The 26,099-nt window shown below is 40.9% G+C and overlaps 1 protein-coding gene across 1 annotated transcript in view; it reads right to left on the bottom strand.

Annotated features, from left to right (window-relative positions):
- cacna2d3a (calcium channel, voltage-dependent, alpha 2/delta subunit 3a) overlaps window positions 1-26,099 on the bottom strand; it is a 164,122-nt gene that overhangs the window by 89,497 nt on the left and 48,526 nt on the right. Inside the window, exons 5-13 of the mRNA XM_067412885.1 lie at window positions 17,570-17,732; window positions 14,918-15,049; window positions 13,828-13,888; window positions 11,789-11,939; window positions 8,149-8,223; window positions 7,968-8,057; window positions 6,982-7,095; window positions 3,054-3,132; window positions 2,214-2,347 (exon numbers count right to left, since the gene is read on the bottom strand). Coding sequence (XP_067268986.1) covers window positions 2,214-2,347; window positions 3,054-3,132; window positions 6,982-7,095; window positions 7,968-8,057; window positions 8,149-8,223; window positions 11,789-11,939; window positions 13,828-13,888; window positions 14,918-15,049; window positions 17,570-17,732 — 999 coding nt within the window. The remainder of the gene's footprint in view (window positions 1-2,213; window positions 2,348-3,053; window positions 3,133-6,981; window positions 7,096-7,967; window positions 8,058-8,148; window positions 8,224-11,788; window positions 11,940-13,827; window positions 13,889-14,917; window positions 15,050-17,569; window positions 17,733-26,099) is intronic.

Here is a 26,099-nt window from a genome sequence, read left to right as displayed (position 1 = left end):
TTTCTCACGCATCCAGCTCCCCTGGGGCTGGATGCCATGGTGCAGACGTGGCTGAGGCTGCGTCTGTACGCCTTTCCCCATCTGGCATTACTACCAGGAGTTCTAGAGAGAGTTCACCTCAACGGGGTCAGGCTGTTGTTAATAGCCCCGTTCTGGCCGGGCTGAGTGTGGATGTCCGATATTGTGTCTCTTCTGGAGGGTCCTCCTTGGGAAATTCCGGTCAGGGAGGACCTTCTCTCTCAGGCATCGGGGTCAATCCTACACCCACATTCGGAGTTATGGAAGGTGTGGGCCTGGCCCCTGAGGGGGTTCAGTTCATAGGCTCGGGTCTCTCTACTGAGGTAGTTGAGACCATGTTACATTCTAGAGCTGCTTCTACGAGGAGGCTTTATGCCCTAAAATGAAGAGTCTTTTTTGCATGGTGTACAAACCATGTGCTGACTCCTGTGAACTGTCAAGTCAATTCAGTGCTGGGATTTCTTCAGGAAACGTTCTCCATGTTCATCTGGATTGTGCGCCTGTGGGTAGATACCTATGGGTAACTCACTTCCTCCGTGGTACTTTGAGGTTGAGGCCTGCGGCACGTTTGAGGGTGCCGACCTGGCCATAGTCCTAGAAGGCCAAACGTTGGCTCCCTTTCAACCTATCGAAGAGGTGTCGGAAAAATTTCTTACATTAAAAATACTTTTTATTCTGGCTATTTCCTCATTTAAAAGAGTAGGGGATCTACAAGCATTGTCAGTTGCTCCCTCTTGTTTAGAGTTTGCACCTTATGGTGAAGGCCTTCTTGTTTCCGAGAGAAGGCTACTTCCCGAAGGTCCCCACAAATATGGCGGGTTCTATATTGCTCTGACCAGGATTTCAGACCAATTCAGACCAGGAGAAACTAAATTTGCTCTGTCCAGTAAGATCGCTAGACGCTTATCTCAACAGAGATGCCCTTTGGCGCAAGTCTGATCAACTATTTATCAGTTTCGGCTCCCAGAGTAAAGGCCGGACACTCTTCACCTTTAAAAGTCTGAGCCCATTCTACTAGGAGCATGGCTGCCTCTTTGGCTCTTTTGTCAGGAGTCTCTCTTCAGGAAGTATGTGATGCGGCAGGGTGGTCCTTTCTGCACACATTTCTGAAGTTTTATAATCTAGATGTGGCTTCTACTCCAGGTTCTCGGGTGGTTGTATCATAATGTGCGCAGGGATTTCACATATACAGGCATTTAAGAGTTAAGGTGGCGTGGGTATTAAGTTCCCACAGTGTTCCGACACAGTGCAAGTTCCCTCGATAAGGGAACGTCTCAGGTTACGTATGTAACCATGGTTCCCTGAGAGGGAACGAGACACTGTGTTGCTTTGCCATACTCCCAGTACGCCTGTGACCGACTTGTTTGACCCATCAGAAGCTGACACTGTTTGGTTCAGGGGTGCTATATATAGTTTCCTGGTCAATGACGTCATCCGCCCGTGACTTGGACTGATTTCACGAGTGCTTCATGACGCAATCATGCAGGGGCGTTCCCGCAGAGCTTTACTCAGTGTCTCGTTCCCTCTCAGGGAACCATGGTTACATACATAACCTGAGACGTTTTGTCTGGTGTGTAATTAGCCTGGCTCCGCCCTCCTATGTACTTCCGCTCAATTTGAATTTTCCTTCAGTACTCCTCTGAGACTGCGGTATATTCTTACACTGCAAAAAATGCCTTTCTTACTTAGTATTTTTGTCTTGTTTCTAGTCCAAACATCAAAAAAATCTTAAAACAAGAAGTATTTACTAGACAAGCAAAACTAATTGTCTTGTTTTGGTAAAAAATAAATCAAAATGAAGAGAGTTTTTGCTTAAAATAAGATAAATAATCTGCCAGTGGGGTAAGAAAAATAATCTTAATTCAAACAGAAAACAAGATAATTTTTCTGAATCTCTGTTATTTTAAGCAAAAACTCTTTTAATTTGTTTTGATTTTTTTCAAAACAAGACAATAATTTTTACTTGTCTAGTAAATGTTTCTTAATGTAAGGCTTTTTAGATATTTAGACTAGAAACAAGACAAAAATACTAAGTAAGAAAAGCATTTTTTTCAGTGTAGCACTCAGAATGATCATTTAAAGCAGTGTCTGCAAGTTTTAGCAGGCACAATTAATTCTTCTGTGTGTATGGAGGTTCATACCATTTATATGTGTAGCCCACGCACATGAAAACATCCAAATGTCAAATCACTCACTGTGTTATCAAAGTAGGCTTCCGTCCACACCATGTCATGCTCTCGATCGATGACCTTTGGCCGGCTGAGCACATGCAGATACTCCATCACATTCTCCTGAACATCTGCCAGCGTGGAGATCTGGGTGAAATAACCTGATAACACAATTACAGCAGATACCAATATTCATTTGCATATGCACTGTAAAAAATGTTCAATAAGTTATGACAACATTTGTTTTTACATTGTTTTAACTCATCAAAATAAGTTAGGAAATGTTAAACTTAGTTATACAGGATGTAATTCGTTTTTTTTAAAAGTCAGAATCTAAGTTGAAATAACTTAAACATCCAAGTTGATTGTACTTAAAAATTTCAGGTTGTGACTTTTTTTTTACAGTGTGCATACATTGCTGTACACTGCAAAAATGCGTTTCTTACTTAGTATTTTTGTCTTGTTTCTAGTCTAAATATCCAAAAATTCTTATGTTAAGAAACATTTACTAGACAAGTAAAAATTATGGTCTTGTTTTGGGAAGAATAACTCAAAATGAAGAGAGTTTTTGCTTAAAATAAGATAAATAATCTGCCAATGGGGTGAGGAGAATAATTTTGTTTTCTGTTTGAATTTTTTCCCAAAACAAGAAAATTACTTTTGCTTGTCTAGTAAATACTTCTTGTTTTAAGACTTTTTTTGATGTTTGGACTAGAAACAAGACAAAAATACTAAGTTAGAAAAGCATTTTTTGCAGTGTAAACATTGAACAGAGCAACTTCAGGTTCAGTTTTGACTATATGTCGTTCAATAATCAGCAGATAAAATGTTTTACAGAACTGCATGAGAAAGAATGAGCAGCCTAACCTTTATTAGCACAAGCCATCCATTTCAGATTATCAGCGAAGGCAGACTCCCGACCAATCAGATAAGGGAACACACGCACCTGCGGAGCGGAGACCTGAGGTTACACTTTAATCTTTTAGCATCGACAAATGCTAGCGAACGATTAAAGCTATTTTGTGCTAACGATTTGAAAACTAAAAACCATGATTTGGTGGATGTAATCAGGTCAGATTTATAGTGCACTGCACTGAAGTGTCAGAACCAGTTCACAGTGTTTCTAACCCTAATGGAACTACAAAAAAATCACTGTTATATAATAATCATAAATTTGTCTCGAGCACAGATCCTCATATGAGAGTGATTAGTGAAGGATCATGAGACACTGAAGACTGGAGTAATGATGATAAATTCAGCTTTGATCACAGGAATAAATCACACTTTACTGTATATTCACATAGAGAACAGATTACTTACACTGGGGGAATATTTTACTGTGTGTGTGTGTGTGCGTGTGTGTGCACGTGTGCTTGTGTGTGTGTGCGTGTGTGCTTGTGTGTGTGTGTGGCTTCCCTAATTATTGGCCTTTATCATATAGCCCGTCTTGTTGTATATGGATTAGTGGCTGTTCGCACTGTTGCTTGAGCTAAAGACGTTAATAAAGACATTAGTTTTAAGAAGGACCGGCACTCTCAATACAACTTTAAATTAAAAATATTGATCCACCCATCCTTTTTATATTAAAGGAAAACTCCATTTTCCAAGTCCCTTAGAGTTAAACAGTTGAGTTTTAGGGTTTTTGAATCCATTCAGCCGATCTCTGTATCTGGCGGTAGCACTTTTAGCATAGCTTAATATCATTGAATCAGATTAGACCGTTTGCATCGCGCTCAGAAATGACCAAAGACTTTATTTTTTCAAATATAATATTTTTCTTATTTAAAACTTGCCTCTGCTGTAGTTACATTGTGTAGTAAGACCAATGGAAATCGAAAAGTTGTGATTTTTTTAGACCGATACAGAGAGGAACTATTTTCTCATTCCTGCGTAATAATCAGGGAACTTTGCTGCCATCCCATGGGTGCAGCGACGCCTTAAAATTGAGTTCTCACTTTAGTTTCTTTAGTGTTACGTGACAGAGGTGGAATCCTTCTGTCACGTAACACTAAAGAAACTAAAGTGAGAACTCAATTGCAGAGAAATGTGAATTTATTAAACATAAATGAAACAACACAAAACAAAACCCACGAGGGGGCAAAACAACTAGTTCCAAAAACATAAACTCAAAACACACCGAAACAGGATACGTAGACATAACAGGGATTCCACAAAGACTGACAAACACAAGGAGCTTATAAAGGGTAGAAATTAAGAGGGAACAGGTGGGAGAAATCAACACTAATCAGATAACAAGGGGGAGGGATCAGACAATGACGGAAGCACAAAGGCCATACTGACAAAACCCACATGTGCACACAAGACAGGACAGGCATGTGACACGCGGGAATTCATAACGGCCGCGCATTATGAATGCAGACTTTATTCTTCGTGAAAGATAAAGATAGAAATGCTCACAGGCAGAAAAAAAGGTTGCAAAAATTATATACAATCCGCCTAATCCTGGCCAAATCACAGAGATGTTGATCCGCACGGGACTAATATTATCACAGGACCTCGGTGTGCGGCGAAATATGGCAGGTCATTTGCGGGGACATTTTTTACTTTACAAATTACAGACATGGCCAATTCGCACAGGATTAAGATCACTGACATTCTCTACAATTATTACAAATCACCAGAGGTCCCCAGATAATACTAGTCCCGTGTGAAGAGGGCTTTAGTTTTATTTACATAGCACATTTAAAAACAGCAAACATGGCTGACCAAAGTGCTGAACAATACACAAGTTAAAGAAACAAGGACATAGCCCAACATTTAGGACATACAATCACAGTGAATTAAAAGCTACAGAATAAATAAATAAAAAATGTAATAGAAGATTTAAAAGTGGCTAAAAGTGGTGATTTATGAGTGGGATTTTCCTTGAGCTACGATTTGGGAGAGTGTCAGTAAAAACAGAATACCGCCACAATATAGGTGTCTATCTGTGACATTGTCAGGCTTTTACATTTACAATAAAATAAGCTAATTGCCTGCACAAAATGTTGTGTAACAAAGTTTACAGTGGCTTGAAAACATACCAAAAGCAAAGCACAACTTATGTGCAGTTTTTGTTCTTCGTTTCGTGGAAGTAGAGTTCAAATGGAAAGTGACTGAAACGTACCTGACGTCGACTAAACACCAGCTGAGTGTAAGTTGAACCTTAGCCTAGTTTTGATGTAAATTGCCACTAAGTTACAACTTATGCACTACTAAATATTTTTGCGTTGCACCATTAAACTTAGTTGAAGCATAAATCTACACTGTAAAAAAGGTCAGTAAAAATAGAGCACAATGTTCTGTATAAATATGAAGGAATTTCCCGTATTGTTTTTTACAGGTGTTTTACCTGTATTTGGAATTACCCATCGCATTAGTTTATGTTTTAAGGGTTAACGGACATTTCTGTAAAATTACTGGATAATGTACTGGCAGAAAATTACCAGTACATTTTCCTTTTTGTATTTTTTATAGTGTGCGTATAAACTAAACATTTACGGAAGCCTCCAATCAGGAGTAACGGTTGTTTCTTGTGTTTTTTTATTTTGTTTCAGTATTTATTTATTGATCCTTATTAATGTCATTTCATATGCGTAATGCTTCTGAATATTATTTACTGTATATACCAAAGCACTTAAGTTATTCAAGCATTTTTACCATTGGTAACGCAAGGCAAAATAAGCTATAAAAATGAAGGATGAACTGAAATTCAGAGCATTTCAACACAACTTCTGCTCACGTATTTGAAGGGGCGGGACACTTGGCACTATTTTTTGATTGGCCTTTTTTTCGTATCCTATATTTTTGTAATCATCATAAATTAGGTTTCATTCGGAGAACAGTTTTGAAATCGCATGTTGCGTTACCATGGAAACAACGCTCAAATTTCTTCTTGCAGGCTCCTCCCCCTAGTGGGCGTTTCAAATTACAAAATTTATTTGAACTACTTTATAATCAAAATCTTTTCTAATTTTGACAAAACGCATATCGTCGGAAAGGTCAGAGTCTCAAGGTTCCATATTTGGAGACAGTTTCGTGATGGAAGCGATATTTGGACAGAAATTTACAGGAAAATGCATCCAAAAATGGAATGTGGATGACACCCAGTGGCTATTTTTAGTATTGCGCCTAAACAAAATCTCATGGGAACTTCAATTTTTTTGATATTAACTTCAAATTTGGAACACAACTTGGTTAGACACATGGCTTTGATTTTATGGTAATTTTATATTCTATAAATTCTATACAAAAAATAAAATATTAAGTACAGTACTTTTCATTTACAGTTCATTAAAACTTTCATAACTTTTTCATACTTTCATATTTTGAATTAATTTCACTTAATCAGCAATATTCCCCTGAGTGTTTTCTTTAAAGCAAGACTAGTAGTTGTAGTAGTTACTAGACTGCAAAAATGCTGTGAGAAAAATAATCTTGTTTTCTGTTTGAATTAAGATTATTTTTCTCACCCCATTGGCAGATTATTTATCTTATTTTAAGCAAAAACTCTCTTCATTTTGAGTTATTCTTCCCCAGAACAAGACAATTACTTTTGCTTGTCTAGTAAATACTTCTTGTTTTAAGAATTTTTAGATGTTTGGACTAGAAACAAGACAAAAATACAAAGCATTTTTTGCAGTGTACCCTAGTTCGCCTGTGCCTAAAAACGGCCCTACCTGCCACCAGCCCCTCTGGCTTTGCCTGTGTGAGACCAGGATTGTTCCTACATTTAAAGCTTTCCAGTCAGTGAGATTATTTGCTAGTTGACCCTGCAGACCGGGCCTACTCTTACCTTTCTGTCAGGCCAGTTGTACATGGCAAAAACAGCATCATACGTTTCCACAGCTCCATCCGTCACCAGCATGATGGCCTGACTGCACACACTGCCTCGGCCCGTCTGATTAAACTGAACACACACACACGTTACACAATAAGAGGTTAGGATTGATAACCAATAACAAATGCCAGCTGAAGAAAGGTTTAAATACACAGGGTAGTGATGAACTAAAAAAGACCAACCTGGTCTCACTGGTAAAACGTACCTGTGGCAATGTTTTTGCAAACCACAAATGAGAACACAGGGAAATGCAACTATAGAGGGTTTCATCGGACGCACACACGTTTTCACGGTTACGCGCCTGCCCCGAAGTTAACTTCCGGTCTGTTTTTTTTATTTATTTTAACTATAGAGGGAATGCACGTGACATCACCGTCGACTGGAGTGACTGCGGTTACACTGCACAAAATGCTCTTCTTACCTAGTATTTTTGTCTTGTTCCTACTCGAAACATCTTAATTTTGAGATATTTTTTCCCAAAACAAGACAATAATTTTTGCTTGTCTAGTAAATGTTTCTTAATGTAAGAATTTTTAGATATTTAGACTAGAAACAAGACAAAAATACTGAGTAAGAAGAGCATTTTTGCAGTGTTGATCTATCCGCAAATAACGTTACTCTCAAAATTGTGTTGCTTGACAGTGATAAATATTTATGTATCGAAATCTTGTATATGTCAGGAAAACATGGTTTAATATCCGTGGATCACTGGGTCTTTGGTAAGGTGTAAGGAACACTATATCGAGTCCAACCTTTAGTTTAAACTGATAATCGCTTGTTTTGACTCCAGTCACGGAGCTCCACGTGTTCATCAGGGAAAGTGTCGTCGATGCATATCCTCTATTACATCACAGATACATCAGAAAGAAATGGAAAAAAAAAAAAAATTGTGTGTGTGTGTGTGTGTGTGTGTGTGTGTGTGTGTGTGTGTGTGTGCTCACATTACTGAGAAGTTCGAAGGCCTCAGTCAGAGCCACATCCAGCATGCCTATTCCTTTGGCAAAGAGCTTATCAAGACGCTGACGGAAATGCTGTGGAGAAAAACACAGAACACCAGCTAACATAACAGTGAGAAACTCGGCAATCCAGTTCACATTCAGGAATAGCAGAAAATGCTCTTACATCTTTGTTGGTGATGTCAGCCTGAACCAATGTGCCATTCAGACACGGCTCCACATAATGCAGCTCCTCGTTGTACTGCCACACACAATATAAGCATTGCGTGAGACCATTATGGGTAATGCATTCCCAGATTATGATCCACAAATAAATGCAAAGAGATTCACACACACACACACACACACACACACACAGACACACACACACACACACACACACAACATTTTAAAGTAAACATTGTAAGGGATAATCCATGGCTAGCTGTGCATTAAATTATTTCAATGCCTGATGTGGAGGCAAAGAACCGCGGTCTCATTCTGAAGGCTGTGATGTCATTAATGGATGCCGGGCCACGGCGGATAGAACGGGCGGGACTTTACAGCCTAGATGATCCCACGATTCCTTTCATACCTTTCTGAGTTATTGTCGTCATACATCCCGTCTAGGTCATTAAGATCGGAAAATCAAACTCTCCTTGTGATTTCAAGAACAAATTATAAACGTTAGGTGACAGAGCGTTCTCTCGAGTGGGTCCTAAACTGTGGAATGATCTTCCGCTCTCAGTCAGATCAGCAACGTCTTTAGTTATGGTTAAATTGTTGAAAACCTACTTTTTAGATGTTGTTTGGGGATCAGTCTAGTGCGGCCTGGCCTGTTGGATGAAAGTGATCTAGTATGTCGTTGTGTCTTGCTGTAATGTTACTTATTTGTGTTTTGGGTTTTTTGTTTATATGAAACTTTTAATAAAAGTGTTTTATCATACTATTTGTGAAGCACCTTGGGAAACGCCTGTTGTATTATGTGTTCTATATAAATAATAAATAAAAAAAAATAAAAAAAATTAAAAAAGATTCATAGAGCGCAGGTGACAGCTGAATCTTTACTCGTATGTCATTGTCGCAAGCAGAACAGGGCCGTGAGAACAGAGCGAGGCCGGAGGAATGAGAGTTAAAGAGTCACACCTGCACAGCACACTGCTCTTCAACTCTACAGAGGACTTAAAGGGCACCTATAATGCAAAATCCACTTTTAGATGGTGTTCGGACGTACAAACCCGATTCCAAAAAAGTTGGGACACTGTACAAATTGTGAATAAAAAAGGAATGCAATTATTTACAAATCTCATAAGTTTATATTTTATTTACACTATAGAGATAACATATCAAATGTTGAAAGTGAGACCTTTTGAAATGTCATGCCAAATATCGGCTCATTTTGGATTTCATGAGAGCTACACATTCCAAAAAAGTTGGGACAGGGAGCAATAAGAGGCCGGAGAAGTTAAATGTACACATAAGGAACAGCTGGAGGACCAATCTGCAGCTTATCAGGTCAATTATCAACATGATTGGGTATAAAAGAGCCTCTCAGAGTGGCAGTGTCTCTCAGAAGGCAAGATGGGCAGAGGATCACCAATTCCCCCAATGCTGCGGCGGACAATAGTGGAGCGATATCAGAAAGGAGTTTCTCTGAGGAACACTGCACAGAGTTTGAAGTTATCATCATCTACAGTGCATAATATCATCCAAAGACTCAGAGAATCTGGAACAATCTCTGAGCGTAAGTGTCAAGGGTCAAAACCAAACTGGATGCCCGTGATCTTCAGCCCTTAGACGGCACTGCATCACACACAGGAATGCTCCTGTAATGGACATCACAACATGGGCTCAGGAATACTTCCAGAAAACATTGGTGAACACAATCCACCGCGCCATTCGCCGTCGCCGGCTAAAACTCTACAGGTCAAAGAAGAAGCCATATCTAAACATGATCCAGAAGCGCAGGCGTCTCCTCTGGGCCAAGGCTCATTTAAAATGGACTGTGGCAAAGTGGAAAACTGTTCTGGGGTCAGACGAATCAACATTTGAAGTTCTTTTGGGAAAACTGGGACGCCATCCGGACTAAAGAGGACAAGGACAACCCAAGCTGTTCTCAGCGCTCAGTCCAGAAGCTGATCTCTGATGGTCTGGGGTTCATGAGTGTGTGTGGCATGGGCAGCTTACACATCTGGAAAGGCCATCAATGCTGAAAGGTCTATCCAAGTTCTAGAGCAACATCTGCTCCATCCAGACGGCGTCTCTTTCAGGGAAGACCTTGCATTCTCCAACATGACAATGCCAGAGCACACACTGCATCAATTACAGCATCATGGCTGAGCAGAAGAAGGATCCGGCACTGAAATGGCCAGCCTGCAGTCCAGATTTTTCACCATTAGAAAACATTTGGCGCATCATAAAGAGGAAGATGCGATAAAGAAGACCTAAGACAGTTGAGCAGCTAGAAGCCTGTATTAGACAAGAATGGGACAACATTCCTATTCCTAAACTTGAGCAGCTCGTCTCCTCAGTGCCCAGACGTTTGCAGACTGATATAAACAGACGAGGGGATGACACACAGGGGGAAACATGGCCACGGCACAACTCTATGAGATGTGTTGATGCCATGACATTTAAAATCAACTTATTTTTCCTTTAAAATGATAAATGTTCTCAGTTTAAACATGTGATATGTCATCTATGTTGTATTCTAAAAAAAATATTGTAATTTGAAACTTCCACTTCATTGCATTCTGTTTTTATTCACAATGTGTCCCAACTTTTTTGGAATCAGGTTGGTAAATGTGTGTTGGCAGTCGGTGAATCACCCTACAATGATAAAAATCCACACACCCCTTTTTTAAAATACGCATAAAACCAAAGAAGTTTCATTAGATATGCCCCATGTTTTGATTCTCTGACCAGTGATGTCAAACTGCTCAGGCTCCTCCCACATTTGCTGACTGACAGCCCTGCATTACCATAGTTCCGCCCTCAGCTATTTGTATGCTATCCGGCATTTTCTCAGCGCTCGTTTACCAGTTTATCAAGCACCTCCTGAAAAGGTCTCTTTATATATATATATGTGTGTTTACTGTCAGTTAATGTGTTTGCTTGTCTGTTTTTGTGTAATTCGCTGTGTATGTTGATGATAATGCAAGCGAGAGTTTATGGATAAGACTTTAATGCTCAATTGTGCTGTGTTTTTGTCAGCTCTTACTGTGATTTTCTGGAGTGACAACAGACACTTCATATTTTGTGTGATGAACAATAAACTTCATAAAACTCATCAGTAAAGTTTTGGGGATCATTCGGACAGGGTCCGCTACAACAGTCTGGTTCTAATAGTGGATAAAAGCAAGATGACAACTTATCTATAACAATAATTAAACTAAACTATACCTGTTCTCTCTCCATACAGGATATATTCTCTAGCTCTGTAGGCATTATTGTCTGACTCCAGTTTGAGTTGAAAAACACTACTGACAGTTTCTGTTCAGACATTTTCATTCTGTGAGAGGAGATCTTGACACTTGTGTGTGAGCTCTTGAAGCTCCGCCCTCTTCTAGAAAGAGGGCGGGAGCAGCAGCTCATTTGCATTTAAAGGGACACACACAAAAAACGTGTGATTTTGCTCACCCCCAAAAGTGGCAATTTTAACACACATTAAATAATGATCTGTGGGGTATTTTGAGTTCAAACGTCACATACACACTCTGGGGACATCAGAGACTTGTTTTACATCCTGTAAAATGGGGCATTATAGGACCCCTGTAATACTGATAAAATGCAGCTGATATGATATTTTGATATTGATCTAAACTCACAGCAATGATGTTAAAAAAGTCGTCATCGCCAAGTGTATCCAATATGGAGGAGACGGTCTGTCTAGCTATGGTCAGCCGCAGCCCCTTCATGCTGCCACTCACATCCACCAAAATGACCACATCTTTAGGAGACGTCGCTGCCTGGATATACCTGAGAAGACAGAGACATGACAATTATGTTGACAATCTTAGTTGGGAAAAGTTTATACCAAAATGTTATATTTAAGGGCCCTATCATACACCCGGCTCAATGTGGCACGACACGAGTGTGTTCTGTTAAATCTAAGCTCGACGCAGTTCTCATGTTCACGTCCAGCTCCTCCGTGTTTAAATATCAGATTCACTGGCGCATCTGTTCACCCATCAGTGTATGTGTGTGTGTGTGTGTGTGTTCCCCCATGGGCGTCTGGTCTAAACCAGGTGTGTTCAGGAGCAGTGTTGGAGCGTTACTATTGTGAGGAACTGAAACCACTGACCACTGACCAACACACACCCACTCTAAAGTCAATAGTGCAGTATTTCTGTGTTTAAAGAGTGTGTTAATAATATCAATCAATCAATCAATCAATCAACTTTATTTATATAGCGCTTTTACAATCACGATTGTGTCAAAGCAGCTTCACAGTGTCAAACAGGGTAATATTGCGACAAAATTAGATTTGGCTGTACAGCCGTACTGGAGAAAACAGTGATGTTATCAGCTTATTTTAATTTATCATATAGCGACAATGTTGGCAGATCAGTATTATAGTTTATAGAATTAAATAAGACCTAATTCATATATTTTATTTGTATAATAAGTTGAATAACTTTAATCATATTTTTAGTGTCCCCAACTGAGCAAGCCAAGCCAAAGGCGACAGTGGCAAGGAACCAAAACTCCATCGGGGCATGATGGAGAAAAATAAACCTTGGGAGAAACCAGACTCAGTCGGGGTGCCAGTTCTCCTCTGGCCTATTAACACACCGTGTAAGATTATTATTCTGGCAACCTTACAGGTCGGAAATCATATTAGATCGGATTATTCAAAATTCATATATATAATATGAGCCTATAGACGGAGCACAGCACACATACTCTGATTATTACACACACAGGAACGCACAGCAGCACACCCACACACACACACACACACACACATTTAAATATAAAAAATACTAAAGGATTTCTCTCTGGAGAAGCGTTCAGTCTCTCCTCATGTAATCAGTGAATCCGCTCATGGCTTTTAAAGGGAAAGGGAGATGAGGCTCTGATTGGTTTATTGCTCGTTACGCCCCAAACACACCCATGACTCATTAAGAGACGAGGGATGACCCTTTTGGAAATTTTCCGTCGTTAAATTGGCAAAAGTGTATTCGGACACGCCCTAAGTGCACCTGCGGCGTGAGCTTTAGACGACGAGCTCAGATCTGTAAAATAGGGCCCTAAATGTCAAAAAGATATGAACTGGTACTTTAGCCACTTTTCCACCGTTGGGTAGAGCGGTTCTAATAACAGAAAGGAATGGTTCCAGAACATTCCCATTTGAGCCTCAGCATGGTCTTGTTTTGGGGGGAAAATAACTCAAAATGAAGAGAGTTTTTGCTTAAAATAAGATAAATAATCTGCCAATAGGGTGAGAAAAATAATCTTGTTTTAAGAATATTTTTCTCACCCCATTGGCAATTATTTATCTTATTTTAAGCAAAAACTCTCTTCATTTAGAGTTATTTTTTCACAAAACAAGACAATTACTTTTGCTTGTCTAGTAAATACTTCTTGTTTTAAGAATTTTTAGATGTTTGGACTAGAAACAAGACAAAAACACCAAGTAAGTAAAGCATTTTTGCAGTGTGTGGAGAAGGAAACCATAACTGTACCAGCTGGGCCGGATCGTATTGAAATGACACAATTAAGCAAAGAGAACGGTTTGGCCCAACATTGGAAAAGCAGATTTTGTTACAATACATTTACATCCATAAGTCTTTTTACGGATAAGAGGTATACATCCTCAACTTTATGTTAGCAGGCCTTCAAAGCAGGTGGGGGAATCACTTACCATTTCCGATTTCGACAGTCAAATTCTAGAACCCCATGTTCATCAGGTGTCCACTTTATACCTGTGAAGGTAGAGAACCGTCTGCATTGGCTTTTTACCCTACCACCACATACAACTGCTGGGTACACACTTTCTCCAAGATTAACAACTGCATTTCCCAAATAAACAAGCAGAGCAGTAGACAGAACATTGTCTCCCAAAATAAAAAGCTCTTGACTTGACCATCCCTGAGAAATGAACCAGAAGCAATATCAATCATAATCTTAATCTACTTCCTGGCTCATTATTTGAATGAACTGATGAAAGTCAAATATCAACTTAATGAAAACGTAATGCATTTAATTCTGGGAAAATAACTGGAGTGTATAAAGATCTAGGCTGGTGAGAGAAAGTGCCATATATTCATGTGAAAGTAAAACACTTGAAGGGACATGATTTTGTCATCATGTACTCAATTTAATGTTCAAAATCGATGTGATTGTCTATCGTGTGTAGAGCTCAAAAGAAGATATTTAAAAATAAATATATCTCAATCAAAAACAACACGACGTTTTGAAGCGGTTCTGCTGTTTCTGATCATTTCTGTTTAGGCCTTTTAAGCGCGAGAACCCTTTTCATTTGGTGGTGTACACGGCGAATCTAACTCTCCGCATTCAAAGGTGTGTTAAAGTGGTATCGTGTGCGGTTGATTATAAGGACGACAAAGAGGGTCAAATGTGTTGATCATCAGCTGATATTAAGCAATTAGCAATGTCTAATAGTCTATTGAGCAGATATCAATATGTGATACACTGGCACATCGCTAATAAGGACCAATTATTTCCACAGACACAAGTGAGAAAATAAAGCAGAGCACATTTAGAATACGATTTAACCTGAAAAAAATTGCCACAAAAAGAAAAATGTGATCCGGGCTTTTTTATATTTTGTGTTGTTGCTTCCCAACATAGCCATATTACATTAGCATTACATCAAAGCAGGGATGCACGATTTAAAGGTTACTTTTTATCACGCTAAGGTAAAAATATAAAGCTCAAACCTCGTTGTTCAAACCTCGCCAGCCTATGAGGAATATAGTCTGGAAACTCACCTGGATACTGTCTAAAGAAACCTTTGGCGCTCCCGAAGTACTGCCATATGAGAGAAGGGTCTCTTCTGAAGTTGTCCACAAACACCTTATTTAAAGCCTCAGACCAGTACACCCCGTTCATTATGGCTGAGTCTGCAACAGAAGCCATGTTTATCAGTGAATCCACTATTCGGAAATCACAATATATTGTTATATATCTGCACTGCAAAAAGTGCTCTTCTTATTTAGTATTCTTTTCTTGTTTCCAGTCCAAATGTCTAAAAATTCTTAAATCAAGATGCATTTACTAGATCGGTAAAATGACATAATATATTTGTTCTTGTTTTGTTGAGAATCAAATGTAAATGAAGAGAGTTTTTGCTTAAAACAGACAAAAAAATCTGCCAATGGGGTGAGAAAAATAATCTTATTTCTGTTCGGAAACAAGAAACAAGATTTCAGTCAGAAATAAGATTATTTTTCTCACCCCATTGGCAGATCATTTTGTCTGTTTTAAGCAAAAACTCTCTTCATTTTAAAAAAAAAATCCAGAAAATAAGCAAAAATATCATGTCATTTTACGTGTCTAGTAAATGAATCTTGATTTAAAGCCCATCTTTCAAGTTGAAGATCACTGTGAATGAACGTGTAGATAAATAGTATAGGAACTCGACTTGCGTGAAGAAATGAATCATAAATGTGCATTAAAACAGTTTTTTAAAAGAAATTGTGAGTAAAATTACTTCCGTTGTGAAAAACGCTCTGATCGGAAGTGACGCAACGGCCAGTAAACATCGTCTCTTTGTAATGGAGTCAGACAGCGAAGAGGTTGCAGTTGGGATAAATGTCAACTCTTACGATGGGCTATTGCCGTATAATTACGAGCCGCCTAGGCGAGAGAGGGGTCAGGGAGAGTTAAGGGGAAGGGGAAATGGACAGAGGAGAGAGATAGAGTTGTGGGATAACTAAGTACACGTTGCGGCATTAGTTTTGGCTTTTGTTCAGCGCTCGTCCCGGGTCGAACCCCGCAATGTTACTAGGTCCCAGACCCGGGTTCAATTCGGTAATTAATTCCGCGACGTGGTGCTTTCACACAGAAGGCGACCCGGCAATGTTCCGGGAATATTGCGGGCCTGACGTGCAGTGTGAGAGGGGCTTTGGTGAGTGACCACAGGGTAACGTTATAGCTAATTGTGGCTAACGTTATCTCCATGTTTATCACATTGCAGTATCTTTAATAAATCATATTTAGCAATATTGTTGTCGACTTTGTTGTTTTTCAAGCATCCATGTAGATTGTCACCATCTATGCCAGCAATATGTGTCTTAAAATAATTAATTTAGATCCCAGATTTTAAATGAATGTTGTAGGATGTTGGCTATAGCTTACACATGTGACAGTCAGATAGACCATTCTGCGCATTTCTACACAACATAGTTTATCGTGAAAGTTTGTAGAAACTGATGTTTAATCATTAACTACTTTTAGACCTATGTGCCCGCTCCGCATGTTCTGCTTCTGCAGATGTCAAGCGTTTGGGCCGTAAATCTGAACAACATAACCGGACAGCTGGAATGCCGAGCTCAGTCGGCTGTTATACTACTCACCTCTTAGTATTTCCGACGGACATAATGTAAATGAGCTCACATGTACTGTGGAGTATGTGTATGAAAGCAGTTAGTCTTTCGGCTAGGACGGGAATATGCTGTTCATGTAAATACAGTCATTGTAACAACGATCTTTTCTTGATTCACCATTGGGACAACAGAATTCACCACTGTGACGACTCAAACCTACTATAACTATAATTGCGATAACGAAAATCTCTATTTTCTGTTTCCACCTCTCAGACTCCGTAACCCACACTGAGAGCCAGCGCTGCAGCGCCTGTGTTTGCCTGTCGTTGCGTCATATGACGCGTTCTCTGGGAAAAGGCCGGTTTTTGGAGCGTAGCTTAGAACAGGCACTTTATTTCTTAATTTCTGCGCGTGGGTGTTGTAAAACATATGTATTATTATGTATGTCTTTTTAAATTGACATGTTCATACAATATTCTGTATAAAATTTGTTATAAAATTAAATTGAAAGATGGCCTTTAAGAACATTTAGATATTTGGACTGGAAATAAGAAAACAATACTAAATAAAGAAGAGCATTTTTTGTAGTGCATGCCCAGTTGAATAAAAACCTAAAATGTAATTTTTGTTTAAAATGGCTTTCAGTTCAATATAATAACGATGCACACATTAAATTCCACGTAAATCATCTATGAAAAATAATCTTAATTCAAACAGAAAACAAGATCATTTTGCTTACCCCATTGGCAGATTATTTTGCTTATTTGAGTTATTTTTCCCAAAACAGGACAATTACTTTTGCTTGTCTAGTAAATTCTTCTTGTTTTAAGAATTCTTAGCTGTTTGGACTAGAAACAAGACAAAAATGCTAAGTAAGAAAAGCATTTTTTCCAGTGGACTATGGTTTTATGAAAAATATTGTTCTTTTTAATGCAACTCCATATTCCTTAGATCATCCTGGCAATCCATTTTTTAAGTCTTGCAACCCACCTGAGGGTCACGACCCTGCGTTTAAAAACCCCTGACCTAGAGCATCAAAGCATTATTTTGCTGTATGAAATCTTAGGGTTTAGTTCAGTGCAGTGCTGCTCATACCTTTGTTGTACATGTTAGTGGGCACCTGGACGACACTGAGGCTGAGGTTTACTGACAGATTGTTGAAATGTTCATTTGGCTGCAGGATGAATTCTCCACCCAGCTCCACGCTCTTGCCCTCTTCATCCATCTCATTGATTAACACGGCATTAAAGTACTCGTACTGTCAGAAAAGAGAAAGAAAGATATGACAAGGGTGAGGTCAACACGAATTAAAAAATAATCTTGTTTTCTGTTTAAATTAGGATTATTTTTCTCACCCCATTGGCAGATTATTTATCTTATTTTAAGCAAAAACTCTCTTCATTTTGAGTTATTTTTTCCCAGAACAAGACAATAATTTTTACTTGTCTAGTAAATGTTTCTTAATGTAAGAATTTTTAGATTAGACTACAAACAAGACAAAAATACTAAGTAAGAAAAGCGTTTTTAGCAGTTCAGTCCAGCATTGCTCTGTATTTAGACACACTGACAGCTTATTCCTAGACTACAAACTCATATTTCTAGTCAAGTTTACAGCTAATTCATCACCTAAACACACGGTTATGCTGTTAGGTCAAGCAGATCCATAAAAACCCTTACATAATATAAATCGTAATTGTTATGTGAATGCCACCCATGTGCTAATATGAGCCTGTTAATTTGGGACCCTTGGGAAGCAGTAGACTGACAGATCCAGCTGTGACCCGGCCAGATGTCCCACAAATAAAGATTACCAACCTCATAGTGCAGGCAGTTTAGACAATCATTGTATACGTCACTACAGGAATCTGTGACTGACTTTATTTACGATGAATTGCAAAGTGACAACAGACAAATACTTCAATGCCATCAACCACACCCGATCAAAGAGGGATTTTACAATGTAATGGTAAAAGGTGATGTAAGGCTTGGATGAGCTGCTCACCCATGGGATTGTCAGACTGAAGCGTGATTGGTCGCTCAGAGAACACGTCTCACTGCTCTAGAGTCCAGTGGCGGCTGCTTTACTCCACTGCATCCCACGCTTTGCATTGCTCTTGGTGATGTAAGGCTTGGATGAGCTGCTCGGCCATGGAAACCCATTCCATGAAGCTCTCTCCGCTGTTCTTGAGCTCATCTGAAGGCCACAGAAGTCTGGAGGTCTGGAGCTGTTGACTCTGCAGAAAGTTGGAGACTTCTGCGCACTGTGACCCTCAGCATGCGCTGACCCCGCTCTGGGATTTAACACTTCGTGGCTGAGTTGCTGTTGTTCTCAATGGCTTCCACTTTGTTATAATCCCACTAACAGTTGAGCGTGGAATATTTAGTAGTGAGGAAATGTCAGGAATGGACTTATTGCACAGGTGTCAGCCTATCACGGCCCCACGCTTGAGTTCACTGAGCTCCTGAGAGCGACCCATTCTTTCACTAATGTGTGTAGAAGCGTCTGCAGGCCGAGAGCTGGAGTTATACACCTGTGGCCATGAAGAGATCCAACACCTGAACTCAGGGATCTGGAGGAGCGGCACAATACTTCTGCCAATAAAGTGTATCAGCTAGCTCTCATTAGAGTATTAGTAGACTGTTAGCTTAGGGTTCGGGTTAGTGGAATAGGTTGACGTAGATGCAATGTTGCTTATAGGTCTGTTGGGGAGCATAGTAGGTCTGCAAATGTTAGCAGAAATTAAGTATAATGCTCTAATGAGATTTAGTTGAGATGTAGTTGCAACCTTCTGAATCCAAAAATCATTTGATATAAATTAGCAGTGCCCTTTTGAACAAAACGGTTGATTGAGTGATTCAATGATTCACTCAATTGCTTTGTTCCTGAATGAATCAGCCGTTTGAACGAATCGGTTAAAGTGTTATTTCAAAACCGCTTCACAAAACGGACTCGGGTCGCGTCCAATTACAAACTTGTAGCCAATCAGCAGGTAAGGGGCGTGTCTAATAATGATGGTGAGGAGAGAGTTTGTCAATCAACAGGTAAGGGGCGTGTCTAATAATTAAGGTGAGGAGAGAGTTAGCCAATCAGCAGGTAAGGGGCATGTCTAATAATGAAGGTGAGGAGAGAGTTAGCTAATCAGCAGTAAGGGGCGTGTCTAATAATGATGGTGAGGAGAGAGTTAGCCAATCAGCAGGTAAGGGGCATGTCTAATAATGAAGGTGAGGAGAGAGTTAGCCAATCAGCAGTAAGGGGCGTGTCTAATAATGATGGTGAGGAGAGAGTTAGCCAATCAGCAGTAAGGGGCGTGTCTAATAATGATGGTGAGGAGAGAGTTATTCAATCAGCAGGTAAGGGGTGTGTCTAATAATGATGGTGAGGAGAGAGTTTGCCAATCAACAGGTAAGGGGCGTGTCTAATAATGGTGAGGAGAGAGTTAGCCAATCAGCAGTAAGGGGCGTGTCTAATAATGATGGTGAGGAGAGAGTTATTCAATCAGCAGGTAAGGGGCGTGTCTAATAATGATGGTGAGGAGAGAGTTAGCCAATCAGCAGGTAAGGGGCGTGTCTAATAATGATGGTGAGGAGAGAGTTATTCAATCAGCAGGTAAGGGGCGTGTCTAATAATGATGGTGAGGAGAGAGTTATTCAATCAGCAGGTAAGGGGCGTGTCTAATAATGAGGGTGAGGAGAGAGTTATTCAATCAGCAGGTAAGGGGCGTGTCTAATTATGATGTGAGGAGAGAGTTTGCCAATCAGCAGGTAAGGGGCGTGTCTAATAATGATGGTGAGGAGAGAGTTAGCCAATCAGCAGGTAAGGGACGTGTCTAATAATGATGGTGAGGAGAGAGTTTGCCAATCAGCAGGTAAGGGGCGTGTCTAATAATGATGGTGAGGAGAGAGTTAGCCAATCAGCAGGTAAGGGGCATGTCTAATAATGATGGTGAGGAGAGAGTTATTCAAATAGCAGGTAAGGGGCGTGTCTAATAATGAAGGTGAGGAGAGAGTTAGCCAATCAGCAGGTAAGGGGCGTGTCTAATAATGAGGGTGAGGAGAGAGTTTTTCAATCAGCAGGTAAGGGGCGTGTCTAATAATGATGGTGAGGAGAGAGTTATTCAATCAGCAGGTAAGGGGCGTGTCTAATAATGAGGGTGAGGAGAGAGTTATTCAATCAGCAGGTAAGGGGCGTGTCTAATTATGATGTGAGGAGAGAGTTTGCCAATCAGCAGGTAAGGGGCGTGTCTAATAATGATGGTGAGGAGAGAGTTAGCCAATCAGCAGGTAAGGGACGTGTCTAATAATGATGGTGAGGAGAGAGTTAGCCAATCAGCAGTAAGGGGCGTGTCTAATAATGATGGTGAGGAGAGAGTTTGCCAATCAGCAGGTAAGGGGCGTGTCTAATAATGATGGTGAGGAGAGAGTTTGCCAATCAGCAGGTAAGGGGCGTGTCTAATAATGATGGTGAGGAGAGAGTTAGCCAATCAGCAGGTAAGGGGCGTGTCTAATAATGATGGTGAGGAGAGAGTTAGCCAATCAGCAGGTAAGGGGCATGTCTAATAATGATGGTGAGGAGAGAGTTATTCAAATAGCAGGTAAGGGGCGTGTCTAATAATGAAGGTGAGGAGAGAGTTAGCCAATCAGCAGGTAAGGGGCGTGTCTAATAATGAGGGTGAGGAGAGAGTTTTTCAATCAGCAGGTAAGGGGCGTGTCTAATAATGATGGTGAGGAGAGAGTTATTCAATCAGCAGGTAAGGGGCGTGTCTAATAATGAGGGTGAGGAGAGAGTTATTCAATCAGCAGGTAAGGGGCGTGTCTAATTATGATGTGAGGAGAGAGTTTGCCAATCAGCAGGTAAGGGGCGTGTCTAATACTGATGGTGAGGAGAGAGTTTGCCAATCAGCAGGTAAGGGACGTGTCTAATAATGATGGTGAGGAGAGAGTTAGCTAATCAGCAGTAAGGGGCGTGTCTAATAATGATGGTGAGGAGAGAGTTTGCCAATCAGCAGGTAAGGGACGTGTCTAATAATGATGGTGAGGAGAGAGTTTGCCAATCAGCAGGTAAGGGACGTGTCTAATAATGATGGTGAGGAGAGAGTTTGCCAATCAGCAGGTAAGGGGCGTGTCTAATAATGATGGTGAGGAGAGAGTTAGCCAATCAGCAGGTAAGGGACGTGTCTAATAATGATGGTGAGGAGAGAGTTAGCCAATCAGCAGTAAGGGGCGTGTCTAATAATGATGGTGAGGAGAGAGTTAGCCAATCAGCAGGTAAGGGGCGTGTCTAATAATGATGGTGAGAAGAGAGTGAGCCAATCAGCAGGTAAGGGGCGTGTCTAATAATGATGGTGAGAAGAGAGGCTCAGTGCACGTCATTATTCAAAGCACAAATGATGCACATTAGCCAAGAACTAATATATGCTGCTTTTGCTAGAATTTGCTCGTGTCTCATGTTCTCGTTTGTCCATTTGCGATCGTATTGTGGCTCACTTCAGCGATGATAAAGACCCGTTCATTTCCACAGCGTATGGAGCATCTAAATCTCCTCACTGTCTGTTTCAAGATCAGCTCACAAAATGTGTCCGACAAGTAAGATACTATACTCCTAATATATGTTTGTTTCCTCTTTTAATGATCTATATAACCCTTATCCGGTCATAATTGTAATATGTCGTTAGCTGGACTGTTGTGCTCGTGTTCTATCGAGTTGTTCATGAGAATGGTTTGTGTTTTTGTGATGGAAGGGGTGACTTGTTCATTGTATATTTGACCTGGATTAGTAACACAGATTCTGCCGTAGTCTTTGCCTGGGTTATGTATGTGTGGGCGGAGCTATCGGAGCTTGTTTTGGTGATTTGAAATAAGAACAACGGTTACCAGAAAGCACTTACCCCACCTTTAAAGGAATGACTCAGAGGGCCCTATTAGTCTGGTTTTACTTTTGCTAGTTTAACAACGGAAAAAAACAGTCGGCATGCCCGGCTCATGGTCCAAAAGGGTCGTCCCTCGTGGGTGTGTTTTGGGCGTAATGAGCCATAAACCAATCAGAGCTTCATCTCCGTTTCCCTTTAAAAGCCAGTTGGTCAATGGTCAGTGGTTTTCAATTCCTCACAATAGCAACACTCCAACAATGCTCCTGAACACACCTGGTTTAGACCAGACGCCCAATGGGTGAACAGATGCGCCAGTGCATTTGATGTTTAAACACAGTGGAGCTGGATGTGAGAACTGCGCTGAGCTGAGACGAGCAGAACACACTTGTGTCACGCCTGGCTCACATTGTACCGGGTGTATGATAGGGCCCAATGACTCACAAATTAAGAGTGACTTGCTGCCACCTACAGGTGGTTTACTTTCATTTTTATATTATCTTATTTAAAAAATCGTTTCATATTTCAAAATGTAACACTTTATTTTTCAAACATTGATCTCAATACATTATTGTTAATATGCAATTGTAACTGCAGGTTAAATGCATTTATGTCCCATTTGTCCCAAAGTTACTTATAGTTAGTAGAAATCTAAAGTGGACTATCAAAATAAAGCGTTACCATGAAAAATCTAACCAAAAGGCCAAGTACCAGGATTTTAAGGACAATATGGATAAATAAAACATGTTTAACACTCAGGCGAAACTGTCTCTTTTCCCCATTAAAACTGTAAGTACTGAATTTAGCAAGCTGTGAAGGCTTGCACACCAAGAGTAAATGGCAAAAGGTGTGTTATCAAGCCCATTTTAAGACAAGGTCAAATCTAACACATCTATAGATTTTACACTGCACTCTCAAAAATAATCCATCACCAAGAAATTTCAACCTTTTATTGAGTTTTAACATTTTACAAGTAATCAGGGGAAGGCAGGAAAAAGGAACAATACACAAAAGAACAAGCTTTCAAAATAAAAGTAGAAAACGCAACCCTGTGGCCTTGTGGGACATTTTGGAATACCCTACATGGTTTGAATACACCCTACAGGTGAGAGACATAACTGCATTGAATTCTGAAAATCCTCCCAAAAAGATGAGAGATACCAAACATTTGGGGAAAATGGGGACAGAATGTGCTCTCTCAGGTTACACAGACAGACGACCAGCGAAATTTGAGAAACGGCAGCGTTATCAGAACACCAGAGACCTGCAGCATGTGCAATGTCTTAAACAGCAATAGAAAAATTGCTTTAAAAATGGATCTTAACACACACACACACACACCGTCATGCATGCAAAATCATGTTAAAATGCCACATTATGATGCTGACATTGCTACATTTACACATTTATAAACACAAATATATACTTGCTCTGGCACACACAACCCTTTTGCCCTTCTCCACTGTCACAGGGTACATATTTTTAGCACTGCAGTGTACTGGAGGAGCTATTAATAAATCATTCAGCAGTATTATATTTACAGCAGTGCTGTCATCTGCTCACTGTACTCTCTTTTCAGCACTGCTGTATTGTCAAAAAAGACAAATTAGTTTACAATAAATTATCTTGTGTTATAAGATCCTATACCAGATATTATGACCATTAAAAGCAGAATTTAGATCAGTAGAATAACTTCAAAATTTAAGTACATTTAGTTTTTTTGGCCTTTGGAGGCTTCAGTCCATAAAGCATGGTTATGAACATGTTTGAATAGAATATATTGAATATTGTATATGTTACAGTTATGTTTAGTTTGTTAATTGTGTTTTAGTTTAGTTTTCCCTCAGCCCCGGTTGCCAGTGTTCTAGTTCCCTGTTTGTTTCTATGGTTGTTAATTAGTTTTACACCTGTTCTGTTTTCCGCCGGCCATCCAACAACTCTACCTAGAGCAGACGGAGAAAAATCTAGAGGACCACACTAAGGCTTTAGATCTGGCATACCTCACACAACTTGTCCTGCCCAGCTCCAAGTATCCTGTGTTTCTGCTGGTCCTGCCCGGCTCCAAGTATCCTGTGTTTCCGCTGGTCCTGCCCAACTCCAAGTATCCTGTGTTTCTGCTGGTCCTGCCCAGCTCTAAGTATCCTGTGTTTCAACTTGTCCTGCCTAGTTCCAAGTATCCTGTGTTTCTGCTGGTCCTGCCCAGCTCCAAGAATCCTGTGTTTCCGCTGTTCCCTCCCAGCTCCAAGTATCCTGTGTTTCCGCTGTTCCCTCCCAGCTCCAAGTATCCTGTGTTTCCGCTGTTCCCACCCAGCTCCAAGTATCCTGTGTTTCCGCTGTTTCCTCCCAGCTCCAAGTATCCTGTGTTTCCGCTGTTCCCTCCCAGCTCCAAGTATCCTGTGTTTCCGCTGTTCCCACCCAGCTCCAAGTATCCTGTGTTTCCGCTGTTTCCTCCCAGCTCCAAGTATCCTGTGTTTCCGCTGTTCCCTCCCAGCTCCAAGTATCCTGTGTTTCTGCTAGTCCTGCCCAGCTCCAAGTATCCTGTGTTTCAACTTGTCCTGCCCAGCTCCAAGTATCCTGTGTTTCCGCTGGTCCCACCCAGCTCCAAGTATCCTGTGTTTCTGCTGGTCCCACCCAGCTCCAAGTATCCTGTGTTTCCGCTGGTCCCACCCAGCTCCAAGTATCCTGTGGTTCCGCTTGTCCCACCCAGCTCCAAGTATCCTGTGGTTCCGCTGTTTCCTCCCAGCTCCAAGTATCCTGTGTTTCCGCTGGTCCCACCCAGCTCCAAGAATCCTGTGTTTCTGCTGGTCCCACCCAGCTCCAAGTATCCTGTGGTTCCGCTTGTCCCACCCAGCTCCAAGTATCCTGTGTTTCCGCTATTCCCTCCCAACTCCAAGTATCCTGTGTCTTTGCTAGTCCTGCCCAGCTCCAAGTATCCTGTGTTTCTGCTGGTCCTGCCCAAGTCTTATTATCCTGTGTTTCCGCTGGTCCCGTTCAGCTCCAAGTATCCTGTGTTTCTGCTGGTCCTGCCCAGCTCCATGTATCCTGTTTCTGCTGATCCTGCCCAGCTCCAAGTATCCTGTGTTTCTGCTGGTCCCACCCAGCTCCAAGTATCCTGTGTTTCCGCTGGTCCCGCCCAGCTCCAAGTATCCTGTGTTTCCGCTATTCCCTCCCAACTCCAAGTATCCTAGGTTTTTGCTAGTCCTGCCCAGCTGCAAGTATCCTGTGTTTCTGCTTGGCCTTTCCAAGTCTAATTATCCTGTGTTTCCGCTGGTCCCATTCAGCTCCAAGTATCCTGTGTTTCTGCTGGTCCTGCCCAGCTGCATGTTTCCTGTTTCTGCTGATCCTGCCCAGCTCCAAGTACCCTGTGTCTCTGCTGATCCTGCCCAGCTCCGAGGAACCTGTGCTTCTGCTGGTCCTGCTCAGCTCCAAGTATCCTGTGTTTCTGCTGGTCCTGCCCAGCTCCAAGTATCCTGTGTTTCTGCTGGTCCTGCGCAGCTCCAAGTATCCTGTGTTTCTGGGTCCTGCCCAGCTCCAAGTATCCTGTGTTTCTGCTAGTCCTGCCCAGCTCCAAGTATCCTGTGTTTCTGGGTCCTGCCCAGCTCCAAGTATCCTGTGTTTCTGCTAGTCCTGCCCAGCTCCAAGTATCCTGTGTTTCTGGGTCTTGCCCAGCTCCAAGTATCCTGTGTTTCTGGGTCCTGCCCAGCTCCAAGTATCCTGTGTTTCTGGGTCCTGCCCAGCTCCAAGTATCCTGTGTTTCTGGG

Source organism: Pseudorasbora parva, chromosome 13 (genome assembly GCF_024679245.1).
Source record: "Pseudorasbora parva isolate DD20220531a chromosome 13, ASM2467924v1, whole genome shotgun sequence".
Taxonomy (NCBI): Eukaryota; Metazoa; Chordata; class Actinopteri; order Cypriniformes; family Gobionidae; genus Pseudorasbora; species Pseudorasbora parva.
This window is presented reverse-complemented; position numbering and strand designations above follow the sequence as displayed.